Source organism: Scylla paramamosain, chromosome 23 (genome assembly GCF_035594125.1).
Source record: "Scylla paramamosain isolate STU-SP2022 chromosome 23, ASM3559412v1, whole genome shotgun sequence".
Classification (NCBI taxonomy): domain Eukaryota; kingdom Metazoa; phylum Arthropoda; class Malacostraca; order Decapoda; family Portunidae; genus Scylla; species Scylla paramamosain.
The window spans coordinates 9,587,986-9,602,925 of record NC_087173.1 but is presented as its reverse complement, the minus strand read 5'-3'; the positions used below and the strand labels follow the sequence as shown (position 1 = coordinate 9,602,925).

The 14,940-nt window shown below is 39.7% G+C and overlaps 1 protein-coding gene across 3 annotated transcripts in view; it reads right to left on the bottom strand.

Moving 5' to 3' along the window:
* Positions 1 to 1,335: 1,335 nt before the first annotated feature.
* Positions 1,336 to 14,940, bottom strand: part of LOC135112130 (uncharacterized) — a 74,782-nt gene continuing 61,177 nt past the window's right edge. For all 3 annotated transcript variants that reach the window (XM_064026151.1, XM_064026152.1, XM_064026150.1), the window contains 5 exons: positions 6,294 to 6,429; positions 5,429 to 5,565; positions 4,277 to 4,514; positions 2,914 to 3,352; positions 1,336 to 2,482 (listed from right to left, as the gene is read on the bottom strand). In XM_064026151.1, the coding sequence (XP_063882221.1) occupies positions 3,189 to 3,352; positions 4,277 to 4,514; positions 5,429 to 5,565; positions 6,294 to 6,429 (675 nt within the window). In that variant the 3' untranslated portion in view covers positions 1,336 to 2,482; positions 2,914 to 3,188. The remainder of the gene's footprint in view (positions 2,483 to 2,913; positions 3,353 to 4,276; positions 4,515 to 5,428; positions 5,566 to 6,293; positions 6,430 to 14,940) is intronic.

Below are 14,940 nucleotides of genomic sequence, written 5' to 3'. Positions count from 1 at the left end.
AATATAATCGTTGTATTAGGAATATTGTTGAAAAATAAAACAGCGAGCAGTCCCATTTCAGAATATAAAGAGAAATGTGTAGAACAGACGAAAGAAAAAAAAAAAAAAAAACATATACGAAGAGGATTCAATATCCGCTGTGTTAGAAACAATGGAAAGAAATTTTTATGATGACTTTGAATCGGATATGAAACAGAATTTTTAATTCAAAGAAACAAGAGATAAAGTAGCACCATTGTACGAGACTTTTCACCTTGGGTATGAAGGCATTATAAAAAAAAAAGAAAAAATAAGATTTTATATATATATATATATATATATATATATATATATATATATATATATATATATATATATATATATATATATATATATATATATATATATATATATATATATATATATATATATATATATATATATACATATATATGTGTGTGTGTGTGTGTGTGTAGGCTTCAAAATAACCAAATACAACAAAACAAACACACAAACATACAACACCAAATAATAACACACATACACAATAATTTCTCAACACTCAAGTTGTATATAAAACAAAAAAGAAAAAAAAAAAGAAAAATCACTCCAAACAGTTTACAGTTTACCACTTCTACCCAAGAGAAACTTTACGAAAAGAAACTTTTTTGTCCGTAACATTTTAGAGCGAACGGTCTTTCCACGGTCCTTCTTTTCTCGTGCGTCGCTTCATTACTCGTCCTTGAAGGGTCGTGGGTCGTGGGGCGAGGGTTGAGGGGCAGACTGAAGCATATTTTACCCTCAGGTGGGACTAGCGAGGGCAGGGAAGGCGTGCTAATGTGGCAAACTCGACTCCTTCCTTGCGACTCGTTTCCTGACGAGAGTTTGAAGTGACAGCGAAAGGCAAGCGAGGCGAGGCGAGGCGAGCGTGAATATCTGTTGAGAGAGAGAGAGAGAGAGAGAGAGAGAGAGAGAGAGTCATGCTTAATTATCTCTCTCTCTCTCTCTCTCTCTCTCTCTCTCTCTCTCTCTCTCTCTCTCTCTCTCTCTCTCTCTCTCTCTCTCTCTCTCTCTCTCTCTATATATATATATATATATATATATATATATATATATATATATATATATATATATATATATATATATATATATATCACAAATTAAAAGCAGTTGCCACATTTTTTACCCTTGAGAGAGAGAGAGAGAGAGAGAGAGAGAGAGAGAGAGAGAGAGAGAGAGAGAGAGAGAGAATTTGGTAAAGTTAAGCGCACCCAACACACATGATGACCTCCGTGCGTGTGTGTGTGTGTGTGTGTGTGTGTGTGTGTGTGTGCAGGACAATTTAAAACTCCCATGACGAGTTGACAACTTTACTTTTTTTTTTTTTTCTATAATATCACACGGATGGGATGCGCTGCACGTAACTAACGGATCTGATTGTGTTTTGCCAGCTGTGTATGTACGTATGTGTGTGTGTGTGTGTGTGTGTGTGTGTGTGTGTGTGTGTGTGTGTGTGTGTGTGAGTGAGCAAAGCAAAACACTATTGATTCACCCCAAAAATTAGATAAATAAGAAAAAGTTACTCAAGTTCACGTACAAATGACACAGCTGCGTGTCTTTAGTTTCGTCTCCCTTTTACAAACTCCATTTTCTTTCAGCCGCTTCATTTTCTTTCGCGTTCCAGAGTCAACAAATTCACTTACTTGCTTGCCTTTACCAAACACTCTAAAGCTCTTATTCGCTTTAACACAAATTTCCTTTATTATCTTTTTCGACATAACTTTTAACTCTCATCTTTCCTTTCCTCTTTTCTATAAGTCACTCACTCCATGCCTCAATACGTTAATCTATTTTTTTTCTCTACCATTCACACATTGCAAATATCATAACTTAATTAAAGAAGCACAGGATTCCCACACATTAAGTCCATCACGTGAATGAGAGCGTGAGAGTGTGAGAGCCAATGTAACCTAAATATCTTTACCTTTCCACTTATTTCCAAACACTTCAGGCTCACATAAGGACAGTTTTCAAAGGCCACGGAGAGAATTAGTCAGGTTCTCTCATGAGTTTTTTTTTTTCCTTCGATTGCGTGGAATCTTTGTTAAACTATCACTGGAACCATGAACAAAGAAAAAACACTACAAATTTCATCTTTCACCACACAGCCAGTAATTTCTATCACTTAAAAAAAAAAAAGGAACAATAATAACAATAAGCATACACTCAACTTTAACCTCAGTAATTTGCACTAGAATCATTGAAAATAACAGAGATTACACGGGGAAGCGTTTGTGAATATTTCTTAATCATAGTGTGTGAATATTTTTTTCCTTTTTTTTTTTCCGCCACTCGCTCACTGACGCTGGAGTTACATACTTTAGCAGTTTCTCGCTCGCTGCACGATCCTCTCCCAGCTCGCGTCGGCTTCATGACTTGCTGACTTGTTGTGTTGCTGAGCTCTGATGCCAAGCGCCGTCCAGGTATAGAGGATCACTGGATGCTGCCGCCGGTACACGTAGAAGAACATTAGGAACGTGCTACTCCTTTATGTAAATGCATGTTGTTTGTAAATGTTCGTGTTATTTTTGGTCATTTAATTAATTCTGTAGTTGTGAGAGTTTGCTTCGGAGTAACGTACGTGTTGTTAGACTACGTACAAGTGGGTAATGTGTAATGATAGGTGTATATAGAACTATCTGTAATCATAATATATAATCTAGTATTTTGTTAGTAGTCAATAAACCTATCCATATAAGAACTAATATAATAACAAAAAACTGACAAGAATAAAAGAACAAAACAACAAAAAAGAGCAAGTACAAGAACGAAAAGCAATACAAGAAGAAAGAAAACAACAAAAACACCTCCATAAACTCACTACAACACAATACAATGTTCTGTATCTGCGAAAATAAACAAATATTATCTTACCTGAACTTAGAAGATCCAGAAGAACCAGGTACGTGTGTGTGTGTGTGTGTGTGTGTGTGTGTGTGTGTGTGTGTTGGAAGTCATTCGAAATGGTTCAAATCTTAGGCTATATACACAAGCATACACACAAACAAACAAACAATGTACCATAATTCTTTGGCACATTCATGCAGTCCTTTGTTAGAATTAATGGAAGGTCTCTCTCTCTCTCTCTCTCTCTCTCTCTCTTGACTTAATATACTTTTATACAAGCGACACTACAAGATATGTTCAGTTTACAAAGAGCAGGAAGAGGAAGCTGTGTGGTGACTGTTGCTGTTGTTGTGGTGGTGGTAGTGGTGGGGAATCGGAAGCACGCAGGTGAGGAGGGTAGCCAGACTCAATGCCAAGCCCAACAGGAGCACATCCGGACCTCCCCCTCCTGCAGGTCGCCCGCATCCTGAGGACAACAAAGCAGGTGAAGAAAGGAGGTGATGATAAAAGGTTCTCATTAAACGCTTTACTCGCTCGTGACTGGTTTCAAAGGTTACGGAGATAATGAGACGATTATCATGGCGATGTGTTATGTTATGATGTAGAATCTTCGTTAAATATCACCAGAATTATATACTCTTGAAAAATTCAATAACTTTAATCAGAGCTTGGTCAATGTATTCGAGTTAAAGGTTCTAACGTTTAAGATTACGAGCCCCAAAGGAGTCGTGAGGACTGAGGCATCGTCACTTCGTTTAATTTGGAAACCCCCTTAACTGTCTGCCACTGAAGACTGTTATGCAGCGGTTAGGAGATTTGCGTGGCACCTCAGACACGACAGCCGTGTAGAGACAAAGATGTGAGATTGGTGTTGCTCACCAACAATACGTCAGATTAATCAATAGAAAAGAAGACATTCTTACAATGTGTCAAAGGCAGTTCTGTAAATTCCCGCACTCCCTGAAGGCTTAAATGAAAGAATAATTTTTGTGAAACAGCATACTGTTTATTATGTGATGTGGTGATATACTGTCAATTCAATAAACTTAGGATCATATTCTGAAACACTTCTGCGCCGCACCTCCATTACATTTAAAAAGCTTTAGTTGAAGCTATGCGTGTTTTAGGGATGGTCTTTTTTCTTACGATTTTGGTGACAGATTAACAAGATTTTTACATCAACAGGAGAAGTACTCTTGAGAACCTGACCAATCATCTCTCTGGCCTTTGAAAATGGTCATGGTGAGAGAGCAAAGCGTTTCTGAACACGGGCCTCAGTAATCAGGTTGTGAGCGCCGACCTTTAAAAGAGTAGGAAAGTGCATGGGTGAGAGTGATACGGGATGCTGTTTACAGTATTTCCAAACGCGTTGTGTGGCGGGGCGTCTCACCCAGGAGGAAGTGGCGGCGCCCCTCGGCGATGGTGTGCGGGGGACGGGCCTCTGCCTCTGCCACGGAGGTCTCCTGGGACTGGAAATACACGGTAGCGATCCTGGCGACGCACTTGAGCCTCATGACACCCCGCTGGAAATGCTGGGGCGAGGTGGTGAATGACAGGCCCAGCACGGCGGTCTGCAGCCCGCCCCCCTCCTGCAGCGCCCCGTACTTCCGCAGGCGATGTGACTCCGTCTACAGAAGAACAGCAATAGACACGAAGGAATACAAACAGCAGCCTGTTTGTTGTCCCTCTGAAGGCTATTAATTTTAAGCTACACTAATGTGAAGGCGGTGTGGTTCTTTCTGAGGGAGAGGAACAGGGACACATCCTTTTTTACACAAGAATGGCTCCGGCCTGGCGCAACGAAAAGGCTATAAAAAAAAAATTAAAAAAAAACACTGAAGGTGTCAGTGCCTGAAGAGTACAGTCAGGAAAGAATTATTCAAATTTTGAAAGTGTTTTGACATTTTGTATACCAAGACTTAGAGGAATGGAAAAGAAACACAAAATAACACCGAACAGCAACCTATTTGTTGTCCCTTACAAAACTGATTATCTTTAACTACAGTATCCAGTGTAAAATATGGAAGGCTCCTCCCAACCCACCACTCTGAAATGAGTATCGTAAATATTTAACACCACTCTGCACTACAAGACTGATAAATGTGTAGGATAGTAAAGGCGAAAGCATCTCCCCACCCACCACTTCTAAGCGCGCATAGTAAAACAATTAACACCTTGCACTGGACAACCGGTAATCTGCAGGACAGCAAACACGAAAGTATCTCCCCATCAACCACTCAAATGTATACCGAAAAAGTCCAAGCCACCTACACTGGATGACTGACAAATGTGTAAAGTAAAATCTGTAGGATAGTAAAGGCGAAGGCATCTCCCCACCCACCACATGTAAATGCGTATCGTAAAGTCACCCTGCACTGGATGGCTGATAAATATGTAATGTAAAGTCTGTAGGATAGTAAAGACAAAGGCATCTCTCCACCTACCACTCCCAAATGCGTATCGTAAAAGCCTAGGCCGCCTGCACTACACACCTGATGACACACACATGCAGACCAAGACACCCCGCGTGGGCCATACTCACCACCAGCTGGTCGTTGACGTACCACGCCAGGGTGGCTGCGGGGCGCGAGGACAACGAGGTGCAGTTGAGGGACACTTGCTCCCCCACGTGATAGGCAGCCTGAGCCCCCTCCAGCACCGGAGCGCTGTCTGGAGGGTCTGAAGGGCGAGGCAAGGAACAATAGTGAGAGAAGTGCGTCTGGTAAATGAGTTGTCTTTAGTTGTGAGTTTCATTGATGCGAGTGTGTGTGTGTGTGTGTGTGTGTGTGTGTATGTGTGTTTTATCAATCTGCCTGACTCATGATCACAGAAGCCACAAAACAACAGAAATGCACGACCACTTCCTGCATTCCTGGCCACCATTCATCACCTACACATTCCCCACCTTCGTTCCCTCTCCTGCTTACTCCCTCCGCCAATCTTTACCTTTCACCGCCCTTCATCCATCCTCTGCTGCGCCACATGACTCTGCATAGCGACAAACACCATTCAGTTGATAAATCTGTCAATCAGTCAGTCACTCAGCCATTCGGTCAGTCAGTAAATTAGTGACTCAGTAAATTAGTGAGTCAGTAAGCTATTCATCCATTCAATCACTCAATCAATCAGTCACTCACTCTTTCAATCAATCAATCAGTCAGTCGGTCAGTCAGTCAGTCAGCCAGCCAATCAACTGGTCAATAGATAAACAAACAAATATATAGATAAATCATTAAATCATTCACTCACTCACTCAGTCTACCAATCAGCAAGCTAATCTTTACCACCTCAAACATTTTCAGTTACATTTACAACATACCATCACATTTTAGAACACAAAAAAACACAAAGGACGCTCCAGTACCCCACAGCCACACCCACTCCTTCTCCCTCTCTCCCACACTCACCAATGACAGTCAGGTTGCCCTCACCCAGTTTGGTAAGGAACACGGGCGCCTCGGCAATCACCTCACACCTGTACGTACCGGAGGAGTGAAAGCCAAGGTTCTCCAATACCACTGACCCTCGGCTGCTCCTCCCCATCTGGAAGCGTGTGAGAAAAGACGTCTTGTTAGTAATGAATTCCCCACATGATTTTATTTATTTGTTTATTTTATTTATTTATTTATCTATTTCTATATTTTTTTCTTTTTTTTTGTTGGGGGAGCTTTTAAAGTTGGACTCTTTTTAATTTATTGTCCGATTTTTTTTTTTTTTTTTTTTACTTATTTCTTTCATTTATTTTCGATCCCCTTATCTGGTTTTATTTCTTCGTTTCTCGTCTTTGTTGTTGTTTTTTGGTGCTGTTCTTCTTTTAACGTACTGAATTCCTTTTAAAACTCTTTGATTTCATTGTAGAGCTCTTTTTTTATCATTATTAATCTTCTATCTTGCAGGAATTCTCTCAACAGTACTGGATTGTCTCTATGTGAGTCTTTTTTTTCTTTTTTAATTGGGTGAGGCTTTTAACGTGCTGAGTTTCTTTCAAACTTCTTGATCCAACAGAAGACATCTTTTGTTTTGTTTTTGTTTCACTGTTTTTTTTTTCTTTACTTTTTTTTATATAGTTTTCGATCCCCTATTTGTTTTTTTATTCATTTTTTTTTTGGCTGTTGTTGTTGTTGTTGTTGTTGTTGTTGTTGTTGTTATTGTTGTTGTTCACTTCTTCTTCTTCTTCTTCTTCTTCTTCTACTACTACTACTACTACTACTACTTTTCTCCTTTTAACATGCACAATCCTTTTTTAAAAACTCCTTAATCCCATACGATAAATCTATATTTTTTTCACCCCCTCTACAAGTCCTCGATCCTCCATCAGAAATATGTTTTTTTTTTTTTTCTGGGTGTTGAAATCCTTCTAGGACTCCTTGACCCCATGCAAAAATCCTCTATCTCTCACCCATTTTACCAGTTCTTAATTCACTTTCAGATTGGAAGTCCTTTTAAACCTCTTTGATCCGACACAGGAAGCTTCAATTTTACGTCCATTCCTATCAGCACATAATCTTCTCTAATTCCCTCTAAGAAACTTTGGATTTTTAGAGTTGAGGTTTTCTTTCATTCGTCTTCTTCGAGGGAAAAAAAAAAAAAACGCTTTTATCCATCGTTTGTGACTAGCATCTTCAGTAGGACCTTTTACTTTCTTTTTTTTTTTTCTGTCCTTTACCAAATCCCATTTCACATAAAGAACATAATATTCAACGTAGTATATCTTCCCTCCTTTCAATAACTAGAGATCACATATAAATAACTATATGATTCTCATTAACCACCTTGAGGCATTACCATTCATATAATCTGAGTTGTATTTACAATATCCAATCACACTTAAGAACATAAGAACATAAGAAGGGAAGCTGCAAAATGCCATCAGGTCTTCACGCAGTAGTCCTTGTATAAAACATGTATATATTTCCATAAACTAGTCCAATCTTTTAAAACTCCCAGTTGACTCTGCACAAAACAACCTGATTATTGAGTCTATTTCAATATATTGCCACACAGCAATTATCAGTTCATTAAACCTCGCAGGGACTTAAAGGGACGCGGGGATTTACAGAACTGCCTTTTGACACTGTGAAAAAAAAAAAAAACATTCATATCGTAAGTATTATTCTATTACGATACATTCTTTTCCACTCCGGCGCAATATTGAAGTTCCGTGTGTCTCCCAAAAGTTGAAAGAGAGAGTAAAAATTTTTGCATTCCGAGGAGATTGGAAGAATGGCCGGAAAAGTGTTACGCATCGACTGAAAAAAAAAAAAAAAAAAAAGAAAAAAAAAATATAGGTATGCATGACAGGAAGGTTAAAAGCGGAGAATTCTATAATGCTCTTTCTCTTTCTCTCTCTTGTTCGCTTTTTTTTCCCCTCTTTTTCACTCTTTCTTCTAACTTTTTTGCTATTTTATTGATTTTTTCCTCTTTTACTTTTTTTCTGTTTTTTTTCACTCTGTTTCTCATTTATTATTTCTTATTCACTCTTATTTTCTGTTTTTCTTTTTTCATTCCTTTTCGGTGCGACTCAACTGGTAAAGTGTGGCAAGAAATTACATACTTCCTGCATTATTTCAGTCCCGAGAGAAGTAAAGTGAATAGCAGCGGTAACACATCCGTTTTCTTTCCAAACATACATTTTCTTTCCTCCCCTTCAGTGACTTATGGATCGCAATTCGGGGGGAAACTGCTGGAAAAATGTTCAGTTGAGTATGGAGGATTAATTTTACCTTTCCAACCTTTGTTTCATGTCAGCGAGAGACAGAGAGAGAGAGAGAGAGAGGCAACACACACACACACACACACACACACACACACACACACACACACACACACACACACACATACACACACTCACAAGCACGTATAGGTTTAAGTGGAATCTGTAAAACTAGATTGCCACTTTCTCGCTTCGCCACACCTGACCGTCTCTTTCTCTTACACACACACACACACACACACACACACACACACGTATGGAATCACCTTGTTTTCTGTCTTGAGTATTTTTGTGTTTGTTTCATTTCATTTCATTTTTTTTTATTAACTTTTTTTTTGTCTTGTTTTGTGTGTGTGTGAATTTCAGGATAGTGTGTGTGTGTGTGTGTGTGTGTGTGTGTGTGTGTGTGTGTGTGTGTGTTTGTGTGTGCCGGAGAGCCACAGACAGAAAAAAAAAACAGAAATCAAACTAATCCTCTCTCTCTCTCTCTCTCTCTCTCTCTCTCTCTCTCTCTCTCTCTCTCTCTCTCTCTCTCTCTCTCTGCCACCAGCTTTCGAGGACATTCAAAGAAAACGGACACAAACAGACGTTTTATACAGGATAACTATAATAATAATAATAATAACAATAATAATAATAATAATAATAATAATAATAATAATAATAATAATAATAATAATAATAATAACAATAATAATAATAATAATAACAACAATCACGCAAAAGGAAAAATACGTTTAAAAGAATCAGAATCTTATTAATATTTCAAGGCTTGTTGACTGTGGTGGATGTGAAAAGAAGGCTTAATTAAATATCGTCCATGACCTTGTTATGTGAGAGAGAGAGAGAGAGAGAGAGAGAGAGAAAGAGAGAGAGAGAGAGAGAGAGTATAATCTCGACCTTCCTTGCACGTGACACTAATTATTTCTATCTTTATTATTGTTATTGTTGTTTTTATTTTATTTGTTCATTTGTTAATTAGAGGTGGTAGTAGTAGTAGTAGTAGTAGTAGCAGTAGTGAAAAAGGCTCTAGATAACCTATTGGTATACACACACACACACACACACACACACACACACACACACATCCTTCCTCAGATAAAGAAAAGAGAGAAAGAAAGATACGTCTTATTACCAAGCGAGCAATATCCTGGGACCGTCTATCAGGACAATCTCTCTCTCTCTCTCTCTCTCTCTCTCTCTCTCTCTCTCTCTCTCTCTCTCTCTCGTTCCGTTTGATGAAATTTGGTCAACTTTTACTATTCCAATTTTCTTTGTTTTTTTCATGTTTTTTTTTACTTTTTTTTATTTATTTATTTTTATTTTTCTATTGAGCCGAGACTGTTTCGGAGTTTGGTTCAGATTCAGTGACATGTAAAGCTTCGAACAGCCCTGCGTGAAGCTTCAAGAGAGAGAGAGAGAAAGAGAGAGATAGAGAGAGAGAGAGAGAGAGAGAGAGAGAGAGAGAGAGAGAGAGATTTCATAACCGCCCTTTACTTTTTATTTCTATCGAGTCTCATACCAATAAATATAACTTGACTCAAATTTCCATGAATAAATACACACAGTGGATGAATAAATAAGAGATGGAGACACAGATAGATAAATAATGGCCTTCATATTTATGTCATGGAGTGTGGATTTTAATAAGGCTAATTTATCATATTGTTATTTTCCCTTATGTTTATTGAACTTTCGTATTCTGTCACTTATCGCTTCCTCTGCTACCATGAACATTTTTTTTCTCACTCACTATTATTTTCTCTTTCCTTTTTCTACCATCTTTACCTCTCGTCTTCTTATTTCTATTGTTCATTTATGTTCTTTCGTTTTAAAACATCTTCATTCTTCTTGTCTTTCATTCATTATTCCTTTCCTCTTTCTTTTCTTATCACCCTCACTTTTTTTCCTCTATCTTGGTGTCTCTACCCTCTTTCCTTCCATCTTAAGTCCTTTGTTCCTATCTTCTTCCTTAATTCCTTCCTTCTAACTTCTTTCTAATATCCTTCCTTCTCTCTCTCTTACGTTCCTCCTCTTATTTTCTTCACTCTTAACTCCTTCCTTCTCTATTAAGTCCCTCCTCCTATCTTCTTTCTTAACTCCTTCCTTCTCCCGCCCTCCTCTTTAACTCTCTTTGCTGTCTTCCTCTTCACTGGTATCTTCTCTTTCTCTCCTCTTAAAACTCCCGCCGTCCAGCCTCTTTTTTTTTATCTAATTTTATTTCTTAATCTTTGTTTTTGTTGTCGGTATTTCCCTTTTTTTTCTCTCTCTCTCTTTCTCGTGCTTATCATCATCTTCATCTTGTTCCTCTTTCTCGAACTCTTCCTTTTCCTCCTCTTGATTTTCGTGATTCTCATTCCTGTCCTTCTTTACCTTGTAGCTCTTAATCTCTCTCTCTCTCTCTCTCTCTCTCTCTCTCTCTCTCTCTCTCTCTCTCTCTCTCTCTCTCTCTCTCTGTTCCTTCCTGCCCTTATCGATCAATTTTCCTTCTCTCTGTCTCTTCCTCCTTTTTTTCCCCCATCCCTCTCCGTCTCTGCCTTCTTTCCTTGTCTCCCTCTCCCTTCTTCTCTCTCCGTCTCTCTCGCTACGCCTCCCACGCCTCAAGTCTCCCGTACCCTGCCCCCAGCCAAAGCAAACTTGTTACCCTCAGAGTCCCTGCTTCTCGCGTTCCCATCGTTCTCTTCAGGTGACAGGGAATATTGGCAAAGGAAGGGAGCTTGTCGGAGTCACTGGCGCCCCGCGTGTGTGTGACGGATCGAAATTTGATGGCCGAAAAAGTGAATGGGTGTGGAAGGGTTGTTTGTCACGTATTGTTTCTGTGTGCGTGTGTGTGTGTGTGTGTGTGTGTGTGTGTGTGTGTGTTCTTTTTTTTCTCTTTTTGTTTCGTCTATTGCCATATTGCATTTATTGCGATTTTTATTTTTTTGTTTGTTATTTCTTTTTATTTATTTTTTTTTCACCTTTTGTCTTTTACTGTTTCTCTCGCTGTTATTGTTATGGGTCTGTTGCTGTTGTTGTTGTTGTTGTTGTTGTTACTACTACAGCTATTACTTCTATTAATTCTATTACTACTACAACTACTAATACTAGAGTATTACAAATACTAATACTATAACTACTAACGAGAGAGAGAGAGAGAGAGAGAGAGAGAGAGAGAGAGAGAGAGAGAGAGAGAGAGAGAGAGAGAGAGACAAAGAAAAACACAAAGAAAAATAGACAGATATGCAACGACGCACAGACTTGACAGACAAACACAAACACAAACAAATAAAAACAAAACACGAATAAAAAAAACATACACCAAGAGAAAAAAAAAGCAAAAAAAAAGAGATAAAAAGAAAGAAAAATGCAAGAAAGAAAAACGAGAAAAAAATTAAAGAAGAAACGAGAAAAAAAAAGAAAAAACACGACTCCTCTACACCACCTTCAGTTCTTGGTGGTGTTTTCACGTGTGTCCCTCGGGAGTCTGCTAGCCCCCCACCCTCCAACCTGCTGAACACCCCTCCACCCTCTACCATCCTCTCTACCCCCGCTCTGGCCCCCTCCGCCCCCCTCTTTGGCCCGGGACACGCTGGGGCCATAACTGTCCAAGGAGCGCCGCCCCTCAAGAATTTAGATGCGGCTTAAGTTATTTACTGTGGCCAGACGCGCGTGGCGGTTTAGCGTGTCAATTAACGTCTGGCGAATTAATGTCATGTGGGGAGTAATCGAGGGATCTTCAGAGCGTCTTTTTTCCCTCTTGTTTATTGGTGTTGTTTGATGTTTGTTGTGTGGTGCTCGCTGGCGGCGGTTGTGGTTGTTTGTCTGGTTGCCCGTTTGTTTGTATCGCTTCTCGTGTGTTCAGTCTGTGTAACTTTTCCGTTTATAAGTTTTGGTGAGATTAATTGAGCGTCAAACTTAAAGATCAAGACAGAGACAGACAGAGACAGAGATAGAAAACAAGAGAAATAAAAAAAAGTAAGCTTCCAGAAAGGGAAAGAAAAGCGAAAAGAAGGCAGGGAGTTGCGCACTTCTTAACCACAACAAAAGGGACTGGTAAGGAAAACGCGTTAACACAAGTTTGCCAAGGACGCGAAGGGAAGTCAAACTAACCTAATCCAATCTGACTTGACCTAACCTGACCTAACCTAACCTAACCTATCCTAACCTGTAGGTGTATGCTGTATGCTACTTGAATCCTTTATGTAATGTGTGTGTGTGTGTGTGTGTGTGTGTGTGTGTGTGTGTGTGTGTGTGTGTACGTGCGTTCAATCAGTTTTATCTGTCATGTGTTCCTGATCCACACCTGAGCTCCTTCCCACACTCACCCTCCTCGTCTCCATATCCCTTTCATTCCGTTTTCTTTTTCACAGTAATGCTTTTCATTCCTTATTTTTCATCCTTGTTTTCATTTCCTCGCTTCCTCCCTGCCTAATGCTCTTCCGCTTTCTCTTCCTTTTCATCTCCCTCCTATTCTTTCTCCTCTCTCCTTGTCTTTACCTCCTTTTTCCTCTTCCTAATAATTCTCCTTCTCTTTCTCCTAGCCTCTACCTACTTTTCATCCTCATTCTTATTATCTTCCTCTTACTCCTGCTTCTTTTTCCATACCTTCTTTTTCTTCCTCTCCCTCCTCCTCCTCCTCTTCCTTCTCCTCCTCTCTATTATCTTCCTACTCTTACTCCTATTCATATTTCTCTCACTACATGTTAAATAATATAGCCTGAAAAAAAAAAAAAGCACGTAGGGGCCAAAAAATCTGCTGCTGTCTGGGCTTGTTCATTCCTTTATGTCCCGTTGCGCCCTTCTTTCCCTGTCTCTGGAAGTCTTATTGCACGAGTGACACAATAAGAGAGACATCCAGTTCCAGGACCAAAGAGGAAGGCAAGGCAGGTCCTCTCGTCCCATAAGAGTCAAGTCACCCCCCGGCGGGCACAAGACGCACCTATCATACCACTGTGCTCTTTATTCCTATCTCTACCCCTGTGGCATCTATCCCTACCCCTGTGGCATCTATCTCTACCCCTGGTGTCTCTGTTCTTACATTCTTTCCTGAACTTCCTATTGCATCCTTTTGTATTCTCTGTCTCTCTCTCTCTCTCTCTCTCTCTCTCTCTCTCTCTCTCTCTCTCTCTCTCTCTCTCTCTCTCTCTCTCTCTCTCTCTCTCTCTCTCTCTCTCTCTCTCTCTGTCTATCTGTCTATCTATCTATCTATCTATCTATCTATCTATCTATCTATCTCCTACTGCTTTTACTTTCTTTCTTCCTGAGTCCTACACTTGTTTCATGGTTTGCGTCCTTCCCTCAACTAACTATTGTATTCTTTCTTACTCTCTGACTATCTTACTTTCCTTTTCGTGAGTCCTACACTTGTCTTTATCCTTACGCTCTTCCCTCATCCTTCTATAGTATTCTCTTGCACCTTCCTACTGCTTTACTCTCCCTTTTCCTGAGTCCTGCATTTGTCTCAGTTCTGACGTCGTTCCTTCAACCTCCTACACTACCCTTTTTTCACACTCCTGCCCTACACGCTTTCCCTGAGGACTCGCGGTGTTTTCTCTTGTTTTGTGTCTCTCTTCAAGCATCAGAGAGCCTTGCAGCGTCTCCTCATGTGGCAATGAAATGTTTGTGGAAATGTTATGGTGTAGAGGACGGTAGAAGGAATTTCATCACTAGTATGGCTGATATTATTAATTCATTCCTCTCGTCCTTCCTTCTCCCTCTCTCTCTCCCTCTCTCTCTCTCTCTCTCATCCAAGCCTCCCGCATTTAATCCATTTGTATTGGTCGTATTTGTAATTATTTGTCAACTTGCTTCTTGCTTTTTTATTCTTTCCTCGTCTTTCTGCTTCTCTTCCTCCATCTTCACTCACCTCAAATCTCCCTCACTTAGTCTATCTTATCAGTAGTAGTAGTAGCAGTAGTAGTAGTAGTAGTAGTAGTAGTAGTAGTAGTAGTAGTAGTAGTAGTAGTAGTAGTAGTAGTAGTAGTAGTAATGCATCCAGTCCTCTCTTCCTTTCCCTTATCAATTCTCTTCTCCATCCACCCGTCCATCCATACAGAACCTCTTTCACTCACCTCTACATCCACGCCGGAGAGAAAAAAAAAAAGTAGTAACAGTAGTAATTTTTCACTCACCTCTTCCTTCTACCCATCCATCCTTTCCCTCAACCCTCCCTTCCCTTCCTCCTTTCACCCATTTAACACACAAACCGTTCTTCACTCGCGTCTTCATCCACGCACGGAGAGAAAAAAGTAGTAGTATTTTTTCACTCATCCCTTCCTTTTTCTCATCTCATCATTAGGTTAGGTTAAGTTAGATTATGCTAGGTTTGAATGAGAAATAGCTAGTTTTTTCCTCATCTA